The sequence below is a fragment of the Tachyglossus aculeatus genome, chromosome 9 (genome assembly GCF_015852505.1).
Source record: "Tachyglossus aculeatus isolate mTacAcu1 chromosome 9, mTacAcu1.pri, whole genome shotgun sequence".
NCBI classification, from domain to species: domain Eukaryota; kingdom Metazoa; phylum Chordata; class Mammalia; order Monotremata; family Tachyglossidae; genus Tachyglossus; species Tachyglossus aculeatus.
The window spans coordinates 61661426-61683086 of NC_052074.1; the positions used below are offsets into that span (position 1 = coordinate 61661426).

Genomic DNA, 21661 nt, shown 5'->3' on the forward strand with positions numbered 1-21661 from the left:
GCAGAGATGTGGCAGAGCTGGAATTAGACCCCAAGTCCTTCTGACTCCCAATGCCCACTGAGGCAGCCTAGAGCAGGGGGAGGGGGAAAGGAGGTCAACCCCAGGATTTTCCACAGTGGGCTTCTCCCACATTCCCCTCAAACTCTGTCCTATATACCTGATCGTGTATTCAGAAGAGTAGTTGGGGCATCATTAGGTGCCAAAGCACTGTGATAAATGATGGGAGAGAAACAAAATAATCAGATTACGGAGTCTCTATCCCTTATAAACTAAGAGGCAGCAGCTGAGAGTTCCTGGGCGACCTTGTTAAAGAGCATGATGCTTGGAGTCCAGATATCTGCGTTTTAATCCCAGGTCTGCCACTGGTCTCCTGGAAGTAGCTCAATAGTGTCCTTTGTTTTTTACAAATGTTCAGCAAATTAGTACCTCTAATGTAATCTAGTCTAGTATGAAGCAGTTAAAGTGCCAAAGATTTTTATTTTAACAAAGGAATATGAAATTCAGAACTAGGGCCATGAAGAAAATCAAACGCCCTGCAACAATTCAAGAGCTTGCATTTTCCATTCTTAGTCACACAGCTAGTTCTATTTTGCTTTCCAGGTTGGGTTAAGCGTTCTGACCTTGAAACGGCTAATAAGGTCATATCTGGTGAAGAGTTCATACATCATGAATTTCAGGCTGTGTTCCCCGCTTGCATCATTAAGGGCAAACACGTTGAAAGACCATTTGTCAACGTCCTGTAAAAGGAAAAGCATCACACATTTGTACTGAATTTCATCCTGCTCCTTGGGGACAGGGCTTCTGTCTACTAACTCCATTGTATAGTGCTCTACACACAGTAAGCACACAATAAATACCCCCGATGGACTGAAATTGTCAGTAAAGGATTTTATGATGGGGTGGGAGAAACATGATTTAGGTACTATTGAGATGCACCTAGTAATGTTCAAACATCTCAGTGCAACAAACTCAGTGGAAGGAAAACTCAAGAAAATGTTTGGGCTTGTGGATTTCTTGGGTACCACTCCATTTCTTCTGCACTCAGTTATAAAGGTGTCCTGTTATTTTACTTTTCATTGTAATTAAAAATAGAAGTATTTTTCTCCCAATTCTGCATTTTGAATTGTAAGCTTGACTGGTATTGTAATAGTAAGTTCAACAGAAAACAAAAAAAACCTGTCATTTCCTCCTCTAATCTTACTTATTCTGAAATGTTTTATTTCTAGAGGGTAAAGACTTATAGTCAGGGAAGAAACTCAAGTCAGCAATTAAATAATAAACAACATCCCGGTTACTAGAACGAAAGAATGGATAAGGAAAACCATCTCCAAAGTCCAGTAGCCAATAAGTAACATTAAATAAATTTCACTCATGCTTGTCTTGCAGTATTACCATTTCAGTTAAAGGAGTGCCCCGTGAAAAAATGATCTGTTTGTCATCTCAGTGAAGGAGATTGAATGATGGAAAATTTGTGTGGAAGACAAAGGAAATGGTAAGACATGATATCCAGTTAACAAGAAAATGAAAATAAAGGACAGGCATAGAAAAATAAAACAGAGAACGGTGAGGAGCGAAGCCCTGGAAGTGAAAAGTAGCTGCATGAACTTCTGACTGAGCTAACTTCCTCTCAAAAACAGAGCCAAACATGAATTCGTTGTCACTCACTGCCGCATGAACTTCTGAAAACTCTAAAGCTGAGTTTTGAAAGAGGAAAAGGGGGTTACTCTTCCCCCAGATTAAGGGAACTGAGTAAATAATAAGAAACTGGAGGCCCTACTGGAAAGAGCACAGGCCTTGGAGTCTGAGAACCTGGGTTCTAATCCCCACTCTGCTGATTGTTTGCTGTGTGACATTGGCCAAGTTACTTAACTTCTCTGTGCCTCAGCTCTCTTGTTCTCCCTTCAACTAAGACTGAGAGTCTCATGCAAGACAGGGGCTCTGTCCAACCTAATTAAATTGTATCTGCCCCTTAGAACAGTCTCTTAAAATGTCTCTTCTAGGCTGGAAACTCCTCTGCTGCACTGTAAGCTTCTCGAGGGCAAGGATCATGGCTACCAAATCCCTTGTATCGTACTCTCCCAAGCACTTAGTGCAGTGTCCTGCACCCCCTAAGCACTCAATAAATACCTCTTCTTGAAGCTAGGGTCTGTGTCTTCTACCCTTATTGCATGTTCCCTAACATTTGGAACCCCACTCTGCACAGAGAAGGTACACACTACAATGCACAGCCCACACTTAGTGTTCAGTAAATAGGAACAAATGAAGGCAGAAATGAAAAATTAAATGATGACTGAGTGATTGAATGAATTAATGAATCAGTGCAAAACAAGAAACTATGCCGTCGGATGGTATTTAGAGTTGGATTCTGCCTTCTCTCTACTGTTAGATACTTTTCTATCGCCTCCATTTCCCCTTTTTCTAGTTAATATGGTAATTATGACATTTTGTCCCTCATCCTCCCACTTGTCATTGTCCCCACATTTAACAGTCTTAAAAAAAATACAGAACCTTACAAACCTGAAAATGACCAAAAGCCCAGTAAAACATGAAAAGTCTCTTCACTTGCAGACCATATATTTTTATTAGACAACACTCCTGAGTTTGTGTGGGTTCCTGCTTTTTATTTTTAGAAGGCAAACTCTTCAAACTTCCCAAACTCTTTGCATCACTACTTTAGCCTCATTAGAATTTCTCCCCCCAACACCCAGCAAATAAATAGTTGTGGGGTGAGTAATGAGGAGAACCCCTTTTTATTTATAACTAGCTGATTGTCTAGAAAGAGGTCAGGATTGAAAAAAAATGATATTTAGTGGCCGGACTAAATGTTCTGCACTGTTTTCTTTGCTATGCCGAGACATGGGATACTATGGTTTTTTTTTTTTTTGATATGCTGAAGCTTCTGCTGAAAATCCCTGGTTTAGAATTTCACTATTTCCAGAGAGCCTTTAGGGTCGAGATGGCAAAACAATAAGGCAAGAGGAGGTGAAATTTGATTCAGGAAGACTACACATAGTCTCATGCTTAGACTATACATCTGTGCATTGTCTCATAAAAAGAAGCCCAACTTTCTCTTCTACTGCATGGATAGAGAAGCTGCCTATGAGGGGAATGGGACAGGGATGCTAACTGCCTCAGGTGTGTTTGACTGGATTATGGGTGTACCTAAGCAACCCCCATTTAAGCATCTTCTACCCAACTGAGAGGGTTTATTTAAAGCTAATGACTGATTGTTTCCTGCAGATGGGATCTGATTCATTAAGCTCCTTCTGGGCAGAGAACAGTGCCTGCTGATTCTGTTGTATTGTAGTCATTCAATTGTATTTATTGAGCACTTACTGTGTGTGGAGCACTGAGCTAAGCGCTTGGGAGAGACTACAATACAACAGTAAACACATTCCCTGTCCACAAAGAACTTACAGCCTAGAGGGGGGAGACAGACAATAATATAAATAAATAAATTATAGCATACTCTTCCAAGTGCTTAGCATAGTGTTCTGCACACAGTAGGTGCTCAATAAATACCATCGATTGACTCAGAACATCTACCAATCATATGAAGCAAGCTGAGGTAGCTAGGGGAGGGGAGAGGGATGCTCCAGTTGCAATCCCACAATCCTAAAATTCAGCTTCTACCCTGGAGACGTTTCTGGTGGACATTGGGGATTCCCATGGCTTCAGAGGATTGCAAAGAGGTAGAAGACTCTTTGCAAGACTGTTGAACGGCAAGCTTGTTGTGGGTAGGGAATGTGCCTGTTTATTGTTATATTGTACTCTCCCAAGGGCGTAATCCAGTGCTCTACACACAGTAAATGCTCACAATACAAATGAATGAAAGAATGAATGAAAGATGTCCAGACTGTAAACCTACCAACTCTGCGCATAGCATGTGCTCAATAAATATGATCGATTGATTGACTGAGGAACCTTATGGCAATTGAAATGAGCTAAACCTTAGTGAACCTGAGTCATGAGAAAAAAATATTTATTAATTCAATCGTATTTATTGAGAGCTCACTGTGCTTAGAGCACTGAACTCAGCACTTGGAAGAGTGAAATATAAAAATAAATGGACACATCTCCTGCCCACGACAAGCTTACAGTCTAGTGGTGAGCTTATGTTTCTGAGCTTATGTTAATGTTTATGTTACCAACTTGTACTTCCCAAGTGCTTAGTACAGTGCTCTGCACACAGTAAGTGCTCAATAAATACGATTGAATGAATGAATGAATGAATGATGCCAAGGTTTTTAAGCAGTTGGGAGGGACAAGTTGGGCTAATTGCAGTCCGGAGCAAGATAATTATCTTCATAATAGTAGTGGCCGATGGTTTCAGAGCAGATTCGAGCTTTGAGAATAGGGGGCAAGGGTCACTGTCCTGCTTCCTCTGCCCCTGTTCCAGTGAAGAATTGGGGTTAGTCTCCCACAAAAACAAGACAAATGAGCATTCCTCCCGACAGACTTTCCAAGGAAATGGGATGGGACAATAACTCCTTTGAGGATTCTTTAGAGCCCTGTCTAAAGAAGAGAAGAAGTCTCCAAACTAATGGTAGACCATAAAACATGAACATCTGATATCAAAATCCCCTTAAATTAACTTTGGATAATTGTAGGTGCTTCTTAATGATCTAATGCCTGAAAGCATATTTAGACTGTAGCTGTCATTTTCTTTCATTTCTGCTCTATATAATTCAGAATTCATCTTCGGGCAACAAGTGAGCAATGGTCTAACAGCTAAGTCATCAGCATGGAATGAGTCGATGAATTAAATGTCACCTCCCTGTGTTGCGACAGAAATCTTAGGACCATCCAGGACCAGTGATTTTAATCTGGTGGCTAGGAAATGTACATTCTCCTTCATGTATTTTTTGACACCTTTGCTAAGATGATAAAAAAAAGTCACTGGAAACTACACCCTCAAATTATTTCTTCAGTGAAACGTGTACCAACCAGTGATTTACTCATTGAACTTTTCATCCATCGATTATTTATATGCCAGAGTTTACTACCGTGAGTAATTCTTCCATTGGGCAAGCTAATACTTTCTTATAATTTGTGCTTTCACAGAGAAGGAGAGGATAAAAAACAGTAAATTTCACATCAGACCATTCATATTTTAGGCCTAATTCCCTGCCGACATCTAATTTAGAATACAGCATTGCCATCTGAGTTTAAAAACTTGATTTTCCACACCTCAGCAAGGAGATTCAGCTTTCTTTTTCCCAACACCCTCAATTTGGTTTGAAAAATGTACTCACTATGGAGCAGATATCTTTGATATATAAAATAACTGAACTTATTTCACCTTCAACGTGACTATCACAGCTGCTGGGTAGGCCAAGCCGGCCATGTTGGAAGTTCTTCGGTACATCCTAAAAGACAAACAAATTGTTATTTCCATGCTTGACCTGCTTTTCCATCTTACTAATTGTGGGCAGGGAACGTACCTGCCAACTCTGCTATATTGTACTCTCCCAAGCGCTGAGTACAATGCTGTGCACACAGCAAATGTTCCCCCCACTGATCCCCCAAACATACCCCCGACTGATCAATTGCTCTTTGTTCATCACAAACTTTTCCAGTATTTACTACAGTCATCTTTCCAAATAAAGTTCCAAAGAATCGGTCAAGAGTACATAACCAATTAAATCTAAATTATATGGGAATGGTGATATTTTCATTTATTCAGTTATTTTGAAAAAGTAAAAAAAAAAAACCCAGGCCACTTTGGACCATGAAAGAGTCAGGGCAGCTTGTCAGTTCACGTACATGGAGGGAAAAATAATGATGTTGTTTTCCTGTCTTACTAGCTTGACAATTCATGAAAGCCTTTTGTTTGGATTGTTTTCTCCCACGTCTTTTAAAAAGTCATCACACCACTGCATAGCATTGACAACCAGCATATTTATAGTGTGCAAAATCTGAGTGCAGGAATCATTTTTCGTAAATCTACCGGACTCGGTAGAAAATTTAATATAGTGCTCTGCACAGAGCAAGTGCTCGGTGAATGCTATTTATTTATGATGATATCTGTTAAGTGCTTACTATGTGTCAAGCACTGTTCTAAGATCTGGGGTAGATACAAGTTAGTCAGATCAGACACAATCCATTTCCCATATGGGATTCACAGTCTGAAATGGAGGGAGAACAGGTATTAAATTCCCATTTTAAAGATGAGGAAACTGAAGCACAGGAAAGTTAAGTGACTTGCCCCAGGCCACAGAGCAGGCCTCTGGCAGAGGTGGGATTAGAACCCAGAACCTCTTACTCCCAGGCCCATGCTCTTTCCACTAGACCATGCTACTCCTCTCATTGATTGTTTGAGCTCCTTAATGTTTGTTTTCAGTCACCTAGCCCTCTCTACAGAAGCACATTACAACTTTGACCTTACGTTTGAATTTCTGTTGGTTAGAAATCATCTCCAACGTACTCTGGGTAGAGTGGTGAGAGTCCAGTGGTGTGTGTCATTTTAAAACTCACAGAAATAATATCAACCCCTTCTTTTATGGAAAACAATACGTCTGGATTAAACCTTGCTATTTCCCTCCACAATATAATTTGGTAGTGTGTGATCAGGAGCTCTGAGATATCTATCCATATTTACAAACTAGAAATAAAGGGCTGAAATAGTCTCATTTCCTTTTCCTTTCAGAATTTGGGCGCAGTAACCTTTTAAAAACAAACACCGATTTGCTAAAGATCAATTAGAGTGGACCTGTTATTTAGAAATTCGTCTGTAAAGCTATCCTGGAGAACAGTGCACCAAAGATGGAGATATTTAAACGAATCACTGAAGGAAAGTCAACTGATACCTCCAGCTCCAAAGTCTCTCTGAAAAAGCTTCCAAAGCCTCTGGTCAGCCAGGAAAGTTCTGAAATTTGTTCACGATTGATCAATCAATAGTATTTATTGCGCATTTACTGTGTGCAGAGTACTGCGCTAAATAAGTAGTAGAGGGGGAAAACTATAGCAGTCTTGGTAGACCTGTTAATAATAATAATGATAATAATTGCAGTATTTGTTAAGCACTTACTATATGCCAGGCGCTGTACTAAGCACTGGGGTAGATATCAGGTCAAACACAATCCCTGTCCCACGTGGGGCTCACAGTCTCCATCGCTATTTTGCTGATGAGGTAACTGAGGCACCGAGTAGTGAAGTGAGTTGCCAAAGCCACACAGCAGACAAGTGACGGAGCTAGGATTAGAAACCATGACCTTCTTATTCCCAGGCCCGGGCTGTATCCACTGGGCCAAGCTGCTTCTCCCTGTTCACAAAGAGCTTCCACTCTAGAAGGAGACTTCCCTTGCTCATCACCATCCACAAGTAAAGAAGGAAACTTGCCGACCTGAATCAAGATCCGCAGTTTTTCAGAAACTCTCAAAGCCATCTGAAAACTAGCTTAGGAGAAAGAGAGAGAGGTAAGTCACCTTGCTTCCAATCCCTATTTACTCTGGATAATTCCAGGAGTCTCTCAAATCTGTCCCCATCAAATAGGAACAAAACCTCTTCAAAAATCCAAAGGGAAAATCTGCACTCCAAGCAACACAGAATCACAGGATGTCTCTTTTGCATGGATTTATGTCTGTTTATATATCTATTTATCCAACCATCCATCCATCTATCTGTTGAGCAAGTTTTTCACCAGAGAGTTAGGTAATGGAAGACAATCAGCTGTGGAAAGCAGCTTGGCCTACTGGAAAGAGCACAGGCCTGAAAGTCAGAGGAACTGGGTTCTAATTCTGCTCTTCTTTGCCTGCTCTGTGGCCTTGGGCAAGTCACCTAACTTCTCTGTGCCTGTTTCCTCAACTGTAAAATGGGGATTTAATACCTGTTCTTTCTCCTACTTAAAATGTGAGCCTCATGTGGGATGGAGCTCTGTCAGACCTGATTAACTTGTATTTACTCCAGTGCTTAAATGGTTCTTGACACGTATTGTACTCTACCAGGAGTTTAGTACAGTGCTCTGCGTATAGTACGTGGTCAATAAATACCACTGATTGATTGATAGTTAGTGCTTAACAAATGTAATAATATTAACATTCTCCTGTCTTGCTCTCTTAAAAATGGATATGCCTCTATATTTAGACCTCTAATTTATTAGCTATTTATCGATATACCTAATTTTCTGCCTTTAAGAATTTTGAAGTTAATGAATATTCCCAAAATAATGAAAGTGAAAAGCTAGAAATAGTGACAATTTTTGTTGACCTCTTAAACACGGTTCAATTACCTTGAAGTCAAATGGTGTGAACATTTCCTTTCTGCTGCAGATATGATTGACTTGTTCTGAAGCCTGCAACGTCCTCCAAAGGAGGCGGCCGTAATCATTCATTAAGGGGTTTCTTAAACTTGTTTCTAAATTCATAGCTGGAAGCGCACTCACCTTTCCACAAAAATCCCCGCCTGCACGGCATGCACGATGCTTCGGAACTTTGGCTTCTCCTCAGTTTTCTTTTTCGCCATTCCCATTTTCCTTGTGAACGTTGAGGCCAGCCAGTCTCGGACTTCCAGCGGGACTGAATCGGACTGGATATCGGAAAGCTCATCTTCGGTGTCCAAGAGTTTCCTGGAAGAGTGGTTGGGAAAGATGGACTGAGTAGAGCTGACGTTGACTTACTCCCATCTAAACCCTCCCCACCCCTCACCCTGTCCCCTGGAGTGACTACTGGAGTTTTTTGAGGATGGAGGAGATGTGTCCTGAACGTTTTTGTAGAAAAATGATCCGGGCAGCAGAGTGAAGCATGGACTGGGGTGAGACAGAAGGCTGGGAGGTCAGCAAGAAGGCTGATGCAGTAATCCAGGCGGGACAGGATGAGGGATTGTATTACCGTGGAAGCAGTTTGGATGGAGAGGAAAGGGCAGATTTTAGCGATGTTGTGAAGGTGGGATAGACAAGATTTAGTGATTGATTGAATATTTTAGACTGTGAGCCCACTGTTGGGTAGGGACTGTCTCTATATGTTGCCAATTTGTACTTCCCAAGCGCTTAGTACAGTGCTCTGCACATAGTAAGCGCTCAATAAATACGATTGATTGATGATGATGATGTGGGTTGAATGAGAGAGAGGAGGCAAGGATAATGCCAATGGTATGGGCTTGTGAGACAGGAAGGATGGTATGTGCCATCTACAGTGATGGGCAAGTCAAGGGGAGGACAGGGTTTGGGTGGGAAGATAAGAAGCAGGCCAAATGTTAACAGACAATAATAATATTTATTAAGCGCTTACTATGTGCAAAGCACTGTTCTACGTGCTGGGGAGGTTACAACGTGATCAAGTTGTCCCACGTGGGGCTCACAGTCTTAATCCCCATTTTACAGATGAAGTAACTGAGGTCCAGAGAAGTTAAGTGACTTGCCCAAAGTCACACAGCTGGAGCTGGGATTTGAACCCATGACCTCTGACTCCCAAGCCCAAGCCCTTTCCACCGAGCCACGCTATAAGGCTCTTGTCTCTCCATGTCTTCCCTTGGAATCATTTCCTCTCTTTTTGCCCCAACCCCTGTCTCCCCTTCTGGACCCAACTGGCGATTTCCTCAGAAGTGTGGGAAGCAGTGTGGCCTACTGGATAAAGCATGGGTCTAGGAATCAAAAGGGCTTGGGTTCTAAACCTGGCTCCACCAATTGCCTCCTGTGTGACCTTGGGCAAGTCAAGTCACTTCTCTGGGCTTGTTACCTCAACTGTAAAATGGGGATTAAGACTGTGAGCCTTAAGTGGGACATGGACGTATCCAATCTGATTAGCTTTTATCTACCCCAGCGCTAAGTACATAGTAAGCACTTAAAACACACTATTAAAAAAAAGAAAAAAGAAGTTTCCATCTGCTTTCCAAATTTTGAGTTAATCTTTGCCTGTTCTATATCAGTGGAAGCTCACTTGACTATAAACTCATTGTTGGTAGGAAAAGTGTCTACCACTCTGTTATACTGCACTATCCCAAGCGCTTAGTACAGCGTGCTGCACACAGTAAGAGCTCAACAAATATGATTGATTGATAAATTGCTGTAGCAAACAGTAGAACCCAAAGCCAAATCCAAGTCCAAAACTATCTCCGTTATATTAAGAGAATTGTCATATTCGGCAAGTTAGAGTTAGATTGATTCCTTACATACAGCTCATTCAAAGATCAGCTTTTAAGGTTTCTGAAGTTTTCTTAATGATTCAGGTGGTTCTCTATGAATCATTAATTCCTGCCTTGGAGAACTATTTTGGTCTTCTCAGCAACTGGAGCTTCCAAAAAAAATGCAATCAAAAGATTTCCTAAATACCCCATGTTTCCCAATTAAAACATATCTCATCATGGTAACATTTTGTCCCCCTATGCAGTTTTGGCAAGCTTTGGGCTCCCATCAGTTTTTTTAATCCAATTAATCAATCAATTGTATTTATTGAGCACTTAGGGTGTGCAGAACACTTTATTAAGAGCTTGGGAGTGTACAACATGATAGAGTTGGTAGACTTGTTCTCTGGCCACAAATAGCAGGGTAGCAGAGAAGCTAGTGGATAGAACATGGGCCTGGTAATCAGCAGGACCTGGGTTCTAATCCCAGCTCTGCCGCTTGTCTGTGGTGTGACCTTGGGCAAGTCACTTTGCTTCTCTGTGCTTCAGTTACTTCATCTTTAACGTGGGGATGAAGACTGTGAGCCCTAAGTGAGACAGGGACTGTGACCAATCTGATTATCTTGTATCTATCCCACCACTTAGAACAGTACCTGGAACATAGTAAGTGCTTAACACCACAATTATTATGGTATTATAATAATACACTAATCACTAATATTTCATATCATTTGGGCTTGCTGCATGGATAACTTTGACTCTCCTAAATCAGCAAAATCTGATTTAAAAAAATTCCATTGGCTATCCTAAGCCCAGCATTCCGGTAATCAATCAATTGATCCTATTTATTGAGAGCTTACTGTGTAAGAAGCACTTTACTAAGTGCTTGGGAGAGTACAATGCAGTGAAGTTGGTAGACACATTCCAGGGACTGTCTCTATATGTTGCCAACTTGTACTTCCCAAGCGCTTAGTACAGTCCTCTGCACACAGTAAGTGCTCAATAAATGTGATTGATGATGATGATGATTCCCCGCCCACAAGGAGATTACAGTCTCATTTACAGTCTCAAAGATTTAGTCTCATTTTAAATTCAATCCAGGGTCAACCACAAAGTAACACATGTAACAGAAAGACGGTAGATAAAGCCAAAGTGACCCCTGAAAGCCATTTTTGGGTAAGGAGTATAGAATGGGAAAAGAGAAGGATGATAAGGAAAAACAGATCAGGAAATATAAAGAGAATACAGATAGAGCCGATCATTTCTCCCAACGGCAGATTGTCGTAGTCAGACTCCGTGGGTGAGAAACAGAGGTTACGAAGAGTAACTCTACTGCTTGTCAAAATACCTTACCTTACGGCAAAACGGAAAAACAGCTTAAGGCTAAAAAACAAAAAAGATATAAAATTGGAAAAAAAAATGGGAAAAACACTTTAGAAACTGGTTGGAACTGTTCTGCAGCAGAAACCCTCTCAAAATTGAAAACAGAATTACTCCTGAAATTATTGGTACCTGTGTGCTTGATGCATTCTGGGGAAACTAATGTGGTCTATTAGAATGATCCTTAAGATTCTGATGACATCACAAACCAACCAAGATTTCCTGGCTATCTTTCCTGATATCGTGACCCTCTCTAGAACCTTCCTCAGGTCTCCAGAACCTTGTGGGAGACCTTTCCTTCTTCCTTCAATCATACTGATTGAGTGCTTACTGTGTGCAGAGCACTGTACTTAGAGCTTGGGAGAGTACAATACAACAATAAACAGACACATTCCCTGCCCACAATGAGCGTACAGCCTAGAGACACATTCCCAGGGGTGTTTGAAGCTGTTGGTTGGTAGAGCTTTTCCTCAGGGCTCATAGAACCACAATCTCTAGTTCTCCCCTTGTCTTGTCTTATGCCGTGAGTCGTCTCCGACCCAGCGATGCCACGGATACATCTCTCCCAGAATGCCCCACCTTCATTGGCAATCATTCTGGCAGTGTATCCATGGAGTTTTCTCGGTAAAAATCCATTTTTTTCTTGGTAAAAATCCAGTTTACCATTGCCTCCTTCCACACAGTAAACTTGAGTCTCCACCCTCGACTCCCATGCTGCTGGTGCCTGGCGCGGGTGATTTATTTCTACATGAAGCAAATGGCTCCTTTTCCAGCTCATATATTTTCTCTGCAGGCCTTGAAGACCTTAGACAGAACATCGGGAGAGTTTTTCATGAAGCCATTTTCTCCTTCTTAAAAATTCTCTTTTCAGGCCTTGAAGGCCTTAGGTAGAGAAACGATAGCAGGGAATTTCATCAATACAACTCCTCGTTCAACATAAACATTCTCTTCTCAGGCCTTGAAGACCTTAGGAAGTGATACAAAAGCAGAAGATTGTTTTCATGAAGTAAATTTCTCCTTAGGGAATGTGGGTAGGGAATGTGTCTGTTTATTGTTGTATTGTACTTTCCCAAGCACTTAGTATAGTGCTCTGCACACAGTAAGCGCTCATTAAATACGATTGAATTAATTAATTAATTAAGCGCTTGGGACAGTATAGTACAACAGAGTTGGTATACATGTTCCCTGCCCACAAGGAGCTTATTGAATCTTCCCCACAATTACCTGTGCTTCTGGCCTATCCTAGAAACCCCAATGTCAGCCTGCCCATTTCGGTCACTGCTGTGCCTCCTGGCTTCCTTTGGACATTTTCTTTGCCCAGCACCTAGCGTTTTCTTCCAAATACGTTGTCCTTGTTCTCTCTCCTGTCTCCCATTGTGCAGTCACAGGCAAGGAGAAAGAAAGATCCAGTTGGGGTTAGGAAGGAACAAGGGCAGCTATCACTTAGCAGGAAGCCTGTGAGTCACTTAAGATGAAAGTGAGAAACTCTTACTTAGAGAAGTGTGAAATGTTTACTAGAGAAGCACAAAGCCCCACAGGGCAGAGAAGTTATCTAAAATGCAAATGAGAGACTAACTCCTTCCTGATGTAAAAAACCTTGCCTCCCTGGACAGTTCTGGCTGCTAAATTGGCAATCTCAAGGCTGATTTCTGAATAATCAACTTTCTGAAGGGGGAAAGAAGGATATAAACATATTTCCCTCACTGATTTATTTCCTTTTCTAAAAGAGGTGGTCATGGGGCATAGAACGGGACATTAATCATATAGACCTCCACACAATCCGGGGCTAAGGTAGAAGACCCAATTGCAGAGAAGAACATAGGGGAAAATCGGTGCTGGTGACTTTTTAAGAAGAGCTATGTGCTACTTGTCTCCCCTGTCCTCTCCAGCTAGGTGACCTGAGGATTATTATTATCATCATCATTATTAGTAGTATTATTGCTAGTAGTAGTAGCATTATCTTCATCATCATCATTTTTTAATAGTATTTGTTAAGCACTTACTATGTGTCAAGCACTATTCTAAGTGCTGAGGTCGACTGGGGTCATTCAATTGTATTTATTGAGCACTTACTGTGTGCAGGGCACTGTTCTAAGTGCTTAGGAAGTACAAGTTGGCAACATATAGAGATGGTCCCTACCCAACAACGGGCTCACAATCTAAAAGGGGGAGACAGACAGCAAAACAAAACATATTGGCAAGTTTCAAGTCATCAGAATAAATAGAAATAAAGCTAGATGCAAATCATTAACAAAATTAATAGAATAGTAAATATGTACAAGTAAAATAAATTGAGTAATAAATCTGTACAAATATATATACAGGTGCAGTGGGGAGGGGAAGGAGGTAGGGCGGGGGGCATGGGGAGGAGGAGAGGAAAAAAGGGGGCTCAGTCTGGGTCGGTACAAGTTTAACAGGTTGGACACAGTCCCTGTCCCACACGGAGCTCACCTTCTAAGTAGCAGGGAATACAATTTAATCCCCATTTTGCAGTTGAGGAAACTGAGGCACTGAGAATTTAAGTGACTTGCCCAAGGTCACACAATGAGCAACTGGCAGAGCCAGGATTAGAATTCACCATGTTCCATGTGCCGTCCTAAGCGTTGGGGTCGATACAAGGTTATCAGGTTGGACGCAGTCCCTGTCCTCCGCAAGGTTCACAGCCCAGGAAGGAGGGAGGAGGATTTAATCCCCCGTTTGACAGATGAGGTAGCTGAGGCCCAGAGAAGTGACTTGCCTCAGGGCAGACAGCAGGCAAGTGGTGGAGTCAGGATTAGAACCCAGGTCTCCTGATTTCTATCCACTAGGCCACACTGCTTCTCTTGGGGTATCAACTGAGGTGGTAACAGCAGTGACAGCAACAGACACCATATGAGATTACACAGAGACAGTCATTCTCAGGACATCCATTGGCTTTAAAACACTTAATCACCTTGCCTCCTCCTAGCACATCTCCCTATTCTCCTATCTACATCCCAGCCCACACACTTTGATCCCCTACCATCAGCCTTCTCACTTTGCCTCCACCTCTTCTCTCTCACCGCCTACCTCTCGCTCCATCCTACCTCTGGCCTGGAACTCCCACCTTCCTCATATCAGACAGGTCTCCCCCACTTTGAAACTTATTGGAGGCCCATCTCCCCCAAGAAGCCTTCCCTGACTAAGCCCTCCTCTCCTCTTCTCCCACTCCCTTCTGCACCGCTCTTCCTTGCTCCCTCCCATCCCCACATCACAAATGTAAATCTGCCTATATCTGTAATTTATTTATTTATTCATTCATTCATTTATATATATATATAGCCAACTTGTACTCCCCAAGCGCTTAGTACAGTGCTCTGCACACAGTAAGCACTCAATAAATACAATTGAATGAATGAATCCCCCCTCAATCCCCCCATCTTACCTCCTTCCCTTCCCCACAGCACCTGTATATATCTATATATGTTTGTACATATTTATTACTCTATTTATTTACTTATTTTACTTGTACATATCTATTCTATTTATTTTATTTTGTTAGTATGTTTGGTTTTGTTCTCTGTCTCCCCCTTTTAGACTGTGAGCCCACTATTGGGTAGGGACTGTCTCTATATGTTGCCAACTTGTACTTCCCAAGCACTTAGTACAGTGCTCTGCACACAGTAAGCGCTCAATAAATATGATTGATGATGATGATTAATATCTGTCTCTCCCTCTGGACTGTGAGCTTATTGTGGGCAGGAATGTGTCTGTTATTACACTGTACTCTCCCAAGCGTACAGTACAGTGCTTTGCACACAGTAAGTGCTCAATAAGTATAATTAAATAAATGAATGGAAGCTCATTAAGGGCAGGAAACGTGTCCACTAGTTCTGTTATATTGCACTCTCCCAAGCATTTAGTACAGTGCTATGCACTCAGTAAATACCACTGATGGATTGATTGATTGACAGGATCTAATGGCTTCCGCTACCACTGCCGCTTTAGTCATCCTAACAGCCTGGCTTTGCTGCCCAGCATATAGGACCGGATCCTTTAAGTCAGAGGACCTGGATTCTAATTCTGCCTCTGCCGCTTGCCTGCTGTGTGACCGTCAAGTCACTTAACCGCTCCATGCCTCAGTTTTCTAATCTGAAAAATGGAGATTAATTGCCAGCTATCCCTCCCCGTGAGTTCCACTTGGGAGAGGGACTGTGTCCAGCCTGATTATCTTGTGTCTACCTCAGAGCATGGATCATCATCAATCGTATTTATTGAGCGCTTACTGTGTGCAGAGCACTGTACTAAGCGTTTGGGAAGTACAAGTTGTCAACATATAGAGACAGTCGCTACCCAACAGTGGGCTCACAGTCTAAAAGATCATAGTCAGTGCTTACCAAATGCTATGTTATTATCATTATTACTATTATTATTACATGCGTAAGCCTCGGGTTGGACCTCCTCTCCAAAGGTGGCCAATATTAGGAAAGTAGACGATGACTTTTAAGGAGTCAACTAGGAGCGTTTGCCGGAAGATGTGTCAGTCAGAAAACTCCAAAGCCACGTAGGTTAACCTTTTTGAGCAGACTAAACTCTCAGTGAGGACTCAAAGGCCTTAAAATTGGAGATGACGCAGGTCGAGGCAGACCTCCGGGATTCAGGGCAGAGCCCCTGAGACTGTCACAAGCTGAGATTTGAATCAATCAGTGGTATTGACTGAGCACTTGTTATGAGCAGAGCACTGTACTAAACTCTTGGGAGAGTACAAAGCAACAGAATTAGCAGAATGTTCCCTGACCAAATCAAGTTTACGGTCTAGAACACCAAGCCGGGAAGCAGGTTCGCCTAGTGGAAAGAGTAGGTGCCTTGGAGTCAGGAGACCTGGGTTCTAATCCTACTCTGTTAATTAATTGATGTGTGACTCGGAGCAAGTCTCTTCACTTCTCTGTGCCTTAGTTTCCTCAACTGTAAAATGGGGATTAAATATCTACACTCCCTCCTACTTAGACTGTGTCCAATCTGATTCATTCAGTGCTATTTATTGAACTCTTACTGTATGCAGAGCACTGTACTAAGCACTTGGGAGAGTGCTATACAACCATCAACAGACACATTTTAATTTGGATAATAATAATAATAATAATAATAATGATGGCATTTAAGCACTTACTATGTGCAAAGCACTGTTCTAAGCGCTGGTGAGGTTACAAGGTGATCAGGTTGTCCCCCGTGGGGCTCACAGTCAATCCCCATTTAACAGATGAGGTAACTGAGGCACAGAGAAGTTAAGTGACTTGCCCAAGGTCACACAGCTGACAATTAGTGAGCTGGGATTTGAACCCATAACCTCTGACTCCAAAGCCCAGGCTCATTCCACTGAGCCATGCCGCTTCTGTATCCCGCTGCTTAGAATAGTAATTATAATGATGGTATTTGTTAAGCGCTGGCTATGTGCAAAGCACTGTTTTAAGTGCTGAACAGTCCTTGATGCATAGTAAGCACTTAACAATAGTAATAATAAAATAAAAAACATAATAATAACCATAATAATGTCTCTGCCAAAATCTGCATCCCTTTTGGTGGTAGGGAATCAGTTCTTGAAGATAGCATCTGTTCACCTCGCTGAATCGTATCCCTTGCTGAATTTCCTTTTGACTTTACATCTCGTGTATTGTGGATGCTCTAGTCTCAATAATCGATCAATAATTGATCATTAGTCATATTAATTTAGCGCTTGATGTGTAAAGACCATGTTTCTAAGTGCTTGGGAGGATCCAATCCAATTAAGTTGGTAAATAAGATCCCTGCCTCAAGGAGCTTACAGTCTAATAAAAATGAGAATTTTCTTTGAGGTAGCGTGATGTTGTGTGTCAACTGTGGGATTGATAAATGGCAAACCCTGAGGAAGCATCTAGCTGCAGACATGTCATGAGATTTGAAATTCACATTAAATGAGAAGAAAATTATCATGTTTATTAGGAACATGTGATGAAATCCCCACCATGAAAACTGAAAAGCAGTTTCCACCATAAGCCCTGCTGCTGTTTAAATCCCTGCCGTCTTGCCAAACAATTGACTTCTAGATTGTGAGCCTTTTGTTGGGTAGGGACTCTCTCTATATGCTGCTGACGTGTACTTCCGAAGCGCTTAGTACAGTGCTCTGCACACAGTAAGCGCTCAATAAATACGACTGAATGAATGAATGAGTTGAAGTTAAAAGGATAAAGTTTCCAAAAACATAAGAAATACAGAAACAGCCCAATTTTTCCTCCATTGTATGTTAGTTAACCCTCTTCAGCACCTTCAAAGCCCAATTGAGGTCACACCTCCTCCAAGAAGCCTTCTGTGATTAAGTCCTCTTTTTCCCAACTCCTTCTCCCTTCTGCATTGTCTAAACGCTGGATATTCACCCCACTCTCAGCCACACAGCAGTTTTTGACACATTTGTTAATACCATTTTTTGTTATCCTACTTCCCCTAGTTGTCTGTTATGTGACCTTGGATAAGTCACAAGAAACAGCATGGTGAAGAGGATTGAACACGGTCCTGGGAGTCAAAAGGGCATGGGTTCTAATCCTACCTCACCCACTTGTCTGCTGTGTGACCTCGGGCAAGTCATTTCACTTCTCGGGGCCTCAGTTACCTCATCTGGAAAATGGGGATCGGGACTGTGGATCCCACAAGGGACAAGGACTGTGTCCAATCCGATTTGCTTTAATCCACCCCAGGGTTCAGTACAGTGCCTGGCGCATAGTTAGTGCTTAACAAATACCACAATCATTAGGCTCAGTGGAAAGAGCAGGGGCTTGGGAGTCAAAGGTCCTGGGTTCAAATCCCAGCTCTGCCGCTTGTCAGCTGTGTGACTTTGGGCAAGTCACTTCACTTCTCTGTGCCTCAGTTACCACATCTGTAAAATGGGGATTAAGACTGTGAGCCCCACGTGGGACAACCTGATCACCTTGTATCCTCCCCAGAGCTTAGAACAGTGCTTTGCACATAGGAAGCGCTTAACAAATACCATCATCATTATTATTATCATTATAATTTGCTGCCTATGAAAAATCACGATTTTTTAAGTACTTTGTGCATGTGGAGAAGGGATTACCAGTTCACTGATGTCAGGTGGCGGGCGGGGGGGGGGGAGCACAGAGAGGTTATCAATCGAACAGAGCCACAATGCCAACCCGAAGCAGTGTGACCTAGTGGTTAGAGCACAGGCCTAGCAGTCCGAGGACCTGAGTTCTAATCCTGACTCCGCCACAGGTCTGCTGTGTGACCTGGGGAAAGTCGCTTCTCTTCTCTGTGCCTCAGTTACCTCACCTGTAAAACGGGGATTAAGACAGTGAGCCCCATGTGGGAAAGGGACTGCGTCCAACCTGATTATCTCAGTGCTTAGTACAGTGCTGGGCACATAGTAAGCGCTAAAAAAAAATACCATTAAAAAAAAAAGAATACGTACCATTACCAGAGTAATTGAACACCATTCTTTTAGTCCTTCTCTTCCCCAGTGTTGCTTAAACAATGGTGATATCAGAGCAAAATGTGAGTCTATTTGAGAAGAGCTGGATTATGTAACTGCATTACTGATTATTTAATCGGGTGAGACAGACGCCTATGGATGTACAGACTTCAGCTAGGTAAAAGAAAATCAGAGACCATTGGTACGTACCTACAGCGACTACACTATTGCTTTTAAAATGAAAAGAGAAAGCATTCCTATAAACCCAAAGATTAGGTTAATGAGAAAAGATGAAAGATTTCATTCTCCAAATAATTATCCAGAGGTCTTCAGGATGAGTCACAGGAAGGATCTTCAAACAAATCTAGAGATGTCATAAATGGGCCAGTCAATTGAGGAGATAATTGAAAAAAGGTCAACAACTTAAAGGAGAGCTAGGGAGATACTAGGCTATAATTTAACTTTAATTTCACTTGCCGCAGGAAGCCTAAGAAAAGAAAATGTGTTTAAAATGAAATATTTTTTAAATGGGAACCAGTGTATCCTAATGGAAAGAGCATGGGTTTGGGAGTCAGAGGACCTGGGTTCTAATCTCAGCTCTGCCACTTGCTTGCTGTGTGACCTTGGACAAGTCATTTACCTACTCTGTGCTTCCATTTTCTCAACTGTAAAATGGGTTTTTGATACCCATTTTCCCAACTACTTAGACTGTGAGATCCACTGGGACAGGAACTGTGTCCAACCTGATTAACTGTATCTACCCCAGTGCTAAGAACACATATAAGTGCTTGACATACTATTATTATTATTATTTTGGCAGAAAATATAGTGCTCTCCCAAATTATCCTGCAAATCTTAGTCATCTGCATTATTTCCTAAAAGTGGACCATGTGAGAAAAATGACATTAACGGTAATAATAATAATAAGTGTGGTATTCTTTAAGCGCTTACTCTGTGCCAGGCACTGTACTAAGCGCTGGGGTGGATACAAGCAAATCGGGTCGGACACAGTCCCTGTCCTACAGGGAGCTCACAGTCTTAATCCCCATTTCACAGATATGGTAACTAAAGCTCAGCGAAGTGAAGTGACTTGCCCAAGTTCACAGAGCAGATAGTCACTGTTGCTTCTTCTGGAAAACTTCTGCGGAGAGAAACGCTAAGGTTTATTAAACATTCTATCCCTTCAGGAAGCTTTCCCAGATTAGTTCCCCTACTCCAATCACACATAGTACAACTAAAACTTTACACGGAAAATTTCCAAACCTACCTCCCCTACCCTGAAATTGTTCTTTCTGTGCAGTTTCTCAATTCCTCCTGACTTCACGACATCTCTACATGGATGTTCCATTGACACCTCAAGTTCAATGTCCAAAATTGAATGCCTCACCTTGCCCCGCAAGTTGAGTGGAGGAGAGGATTTGGGAGGGAAGATGAGGAGTTCATTTTTGGATAACCTCCCCGTATCTGAAAACTGCAACCTTGGAATTGTCCTTGACTCCTCCCTCTCTTTCAATCCCCATATTCAGTTTGTTATCTAATCCTGTCCATTTTTCATTCCTATCATTCCCAGAATCTGGGCTATTCAAATAGTCACCAGGCTGGCCAGTTCATTCATTCATTCATTCAATCGTATTTATTGAGCACTTACTGTGTGCAGAGCACTGTACTAAGCGCTTGGGAAATACAAGTTGGCCAGTTGGTACTTGTCTTATCCCAGCTTGACTACTGCATCAGTCTCCTCGCTGGTCTTTCCTACTTCCAGTCCGTACAGTGCTTTGCACATAGTAAGTGCTTAATAAATGCCATTATTATTATTATTACTTCACTCTGCTGCCTGGATGATTTACGGGAAATGCTGTTCTGTACATGTCTCCCCATCCTCGAAATCCTCCATTTTTCTACAGAAACATTCAGGGCATGTTTCGCCACTCCTCAAGAACTTCTGGTGGCTGCCCATCTAGCTTTTCATCAAACAGAAACTCCTCACCATTGGCTTTAAAGCACATGATCACCTTGCCCCCTCCTACCTCACCTCACTGCTCTCCTCCACCAACCCAGCCCACAGACTTACTGTGCGCAGAGCACTGTACTAAGCGCTTGGGAAGTCCAAGTAGGCAACATATAGAGACGGTCCCTACCCAACGGTGGGCTCACAGTCTAGAAGGGGGAGACAGACAACAAAACAAAACATATTAACAAAATAAAATAGAATAGACATGTACAAATAGAGTAATAAATATGTACAAACATATATACATATATACAGGTGCTGTGGGGAGGGGAAGGAGATAAGGGGGGATTCATTCAATCGTATTTATTGAGCGCTTACTGTGTGCAGAGCACTGTACTAAGTGCTTGGGAAGTGCAAGTTGGCAACATATAGAGACGGTCCCTACCCAACAGTGGGCTCACAGTCTAGAAGGGGGAGATAGACAACAAAACAGAACATATTAACAAAATAAAATAAATAGAATAGATATGTACAAATAAAATAGAGTAATAAATATGTACAAACATATATACATATATACAGGTGCTGTGGGGAGGGGAAGGAGATAAGAGGGGGGATTCATTCAATCGTATTTATTGAGCGCTTACTGTGTGCAGAGCACTGTACTAAGTGCTTGGGAAGTGCAAGTTGGCAACATATAGAGACAGTCCCTACCCAACAGTGGCCTCACAGTCTAGAAGGGGGAGACAGACAACAAAACAAAACATATTAACAAAATAAAATAAATAGAATATGTACAAATAAAATAGAGTAATAAATACGTAATGTCTGTCTCCCCCTCTAGACCGTAAGCT

General features: G+C 42.0%; 1 protein-coding gene across 7 annotated transcripts in view; it reads right to left on the reverse strand.

Moving 5' to 3' along the window:
* Positions 1-21661, reverse strand: part of PDE1A (phosphodiesterase 1A) — a 213518-nt gene that overhangs the window by 42852 nt on the left and 149005 nt on the right. For all 7 annotated transcript variants that reach the window (XM_038751271.1, XM_038751270.1, XM_038751267.1 and 4 more), the window contains 3 exons: positions 8384-8566; positions 5303-5369; positions 621-737 (listed from right to left, as the gene is read on the reverse strand). In XM_038751271.1, the coding sequence (XP_038607199.1) occupies positions 621-737; positions 5303-5369; positions 8384-8566 (367 nt within the window). The remainder of the gene's footprint in view (positions 1-620; positions 738-5302; positions 5370-8383; positions 8567-21661) is intronic.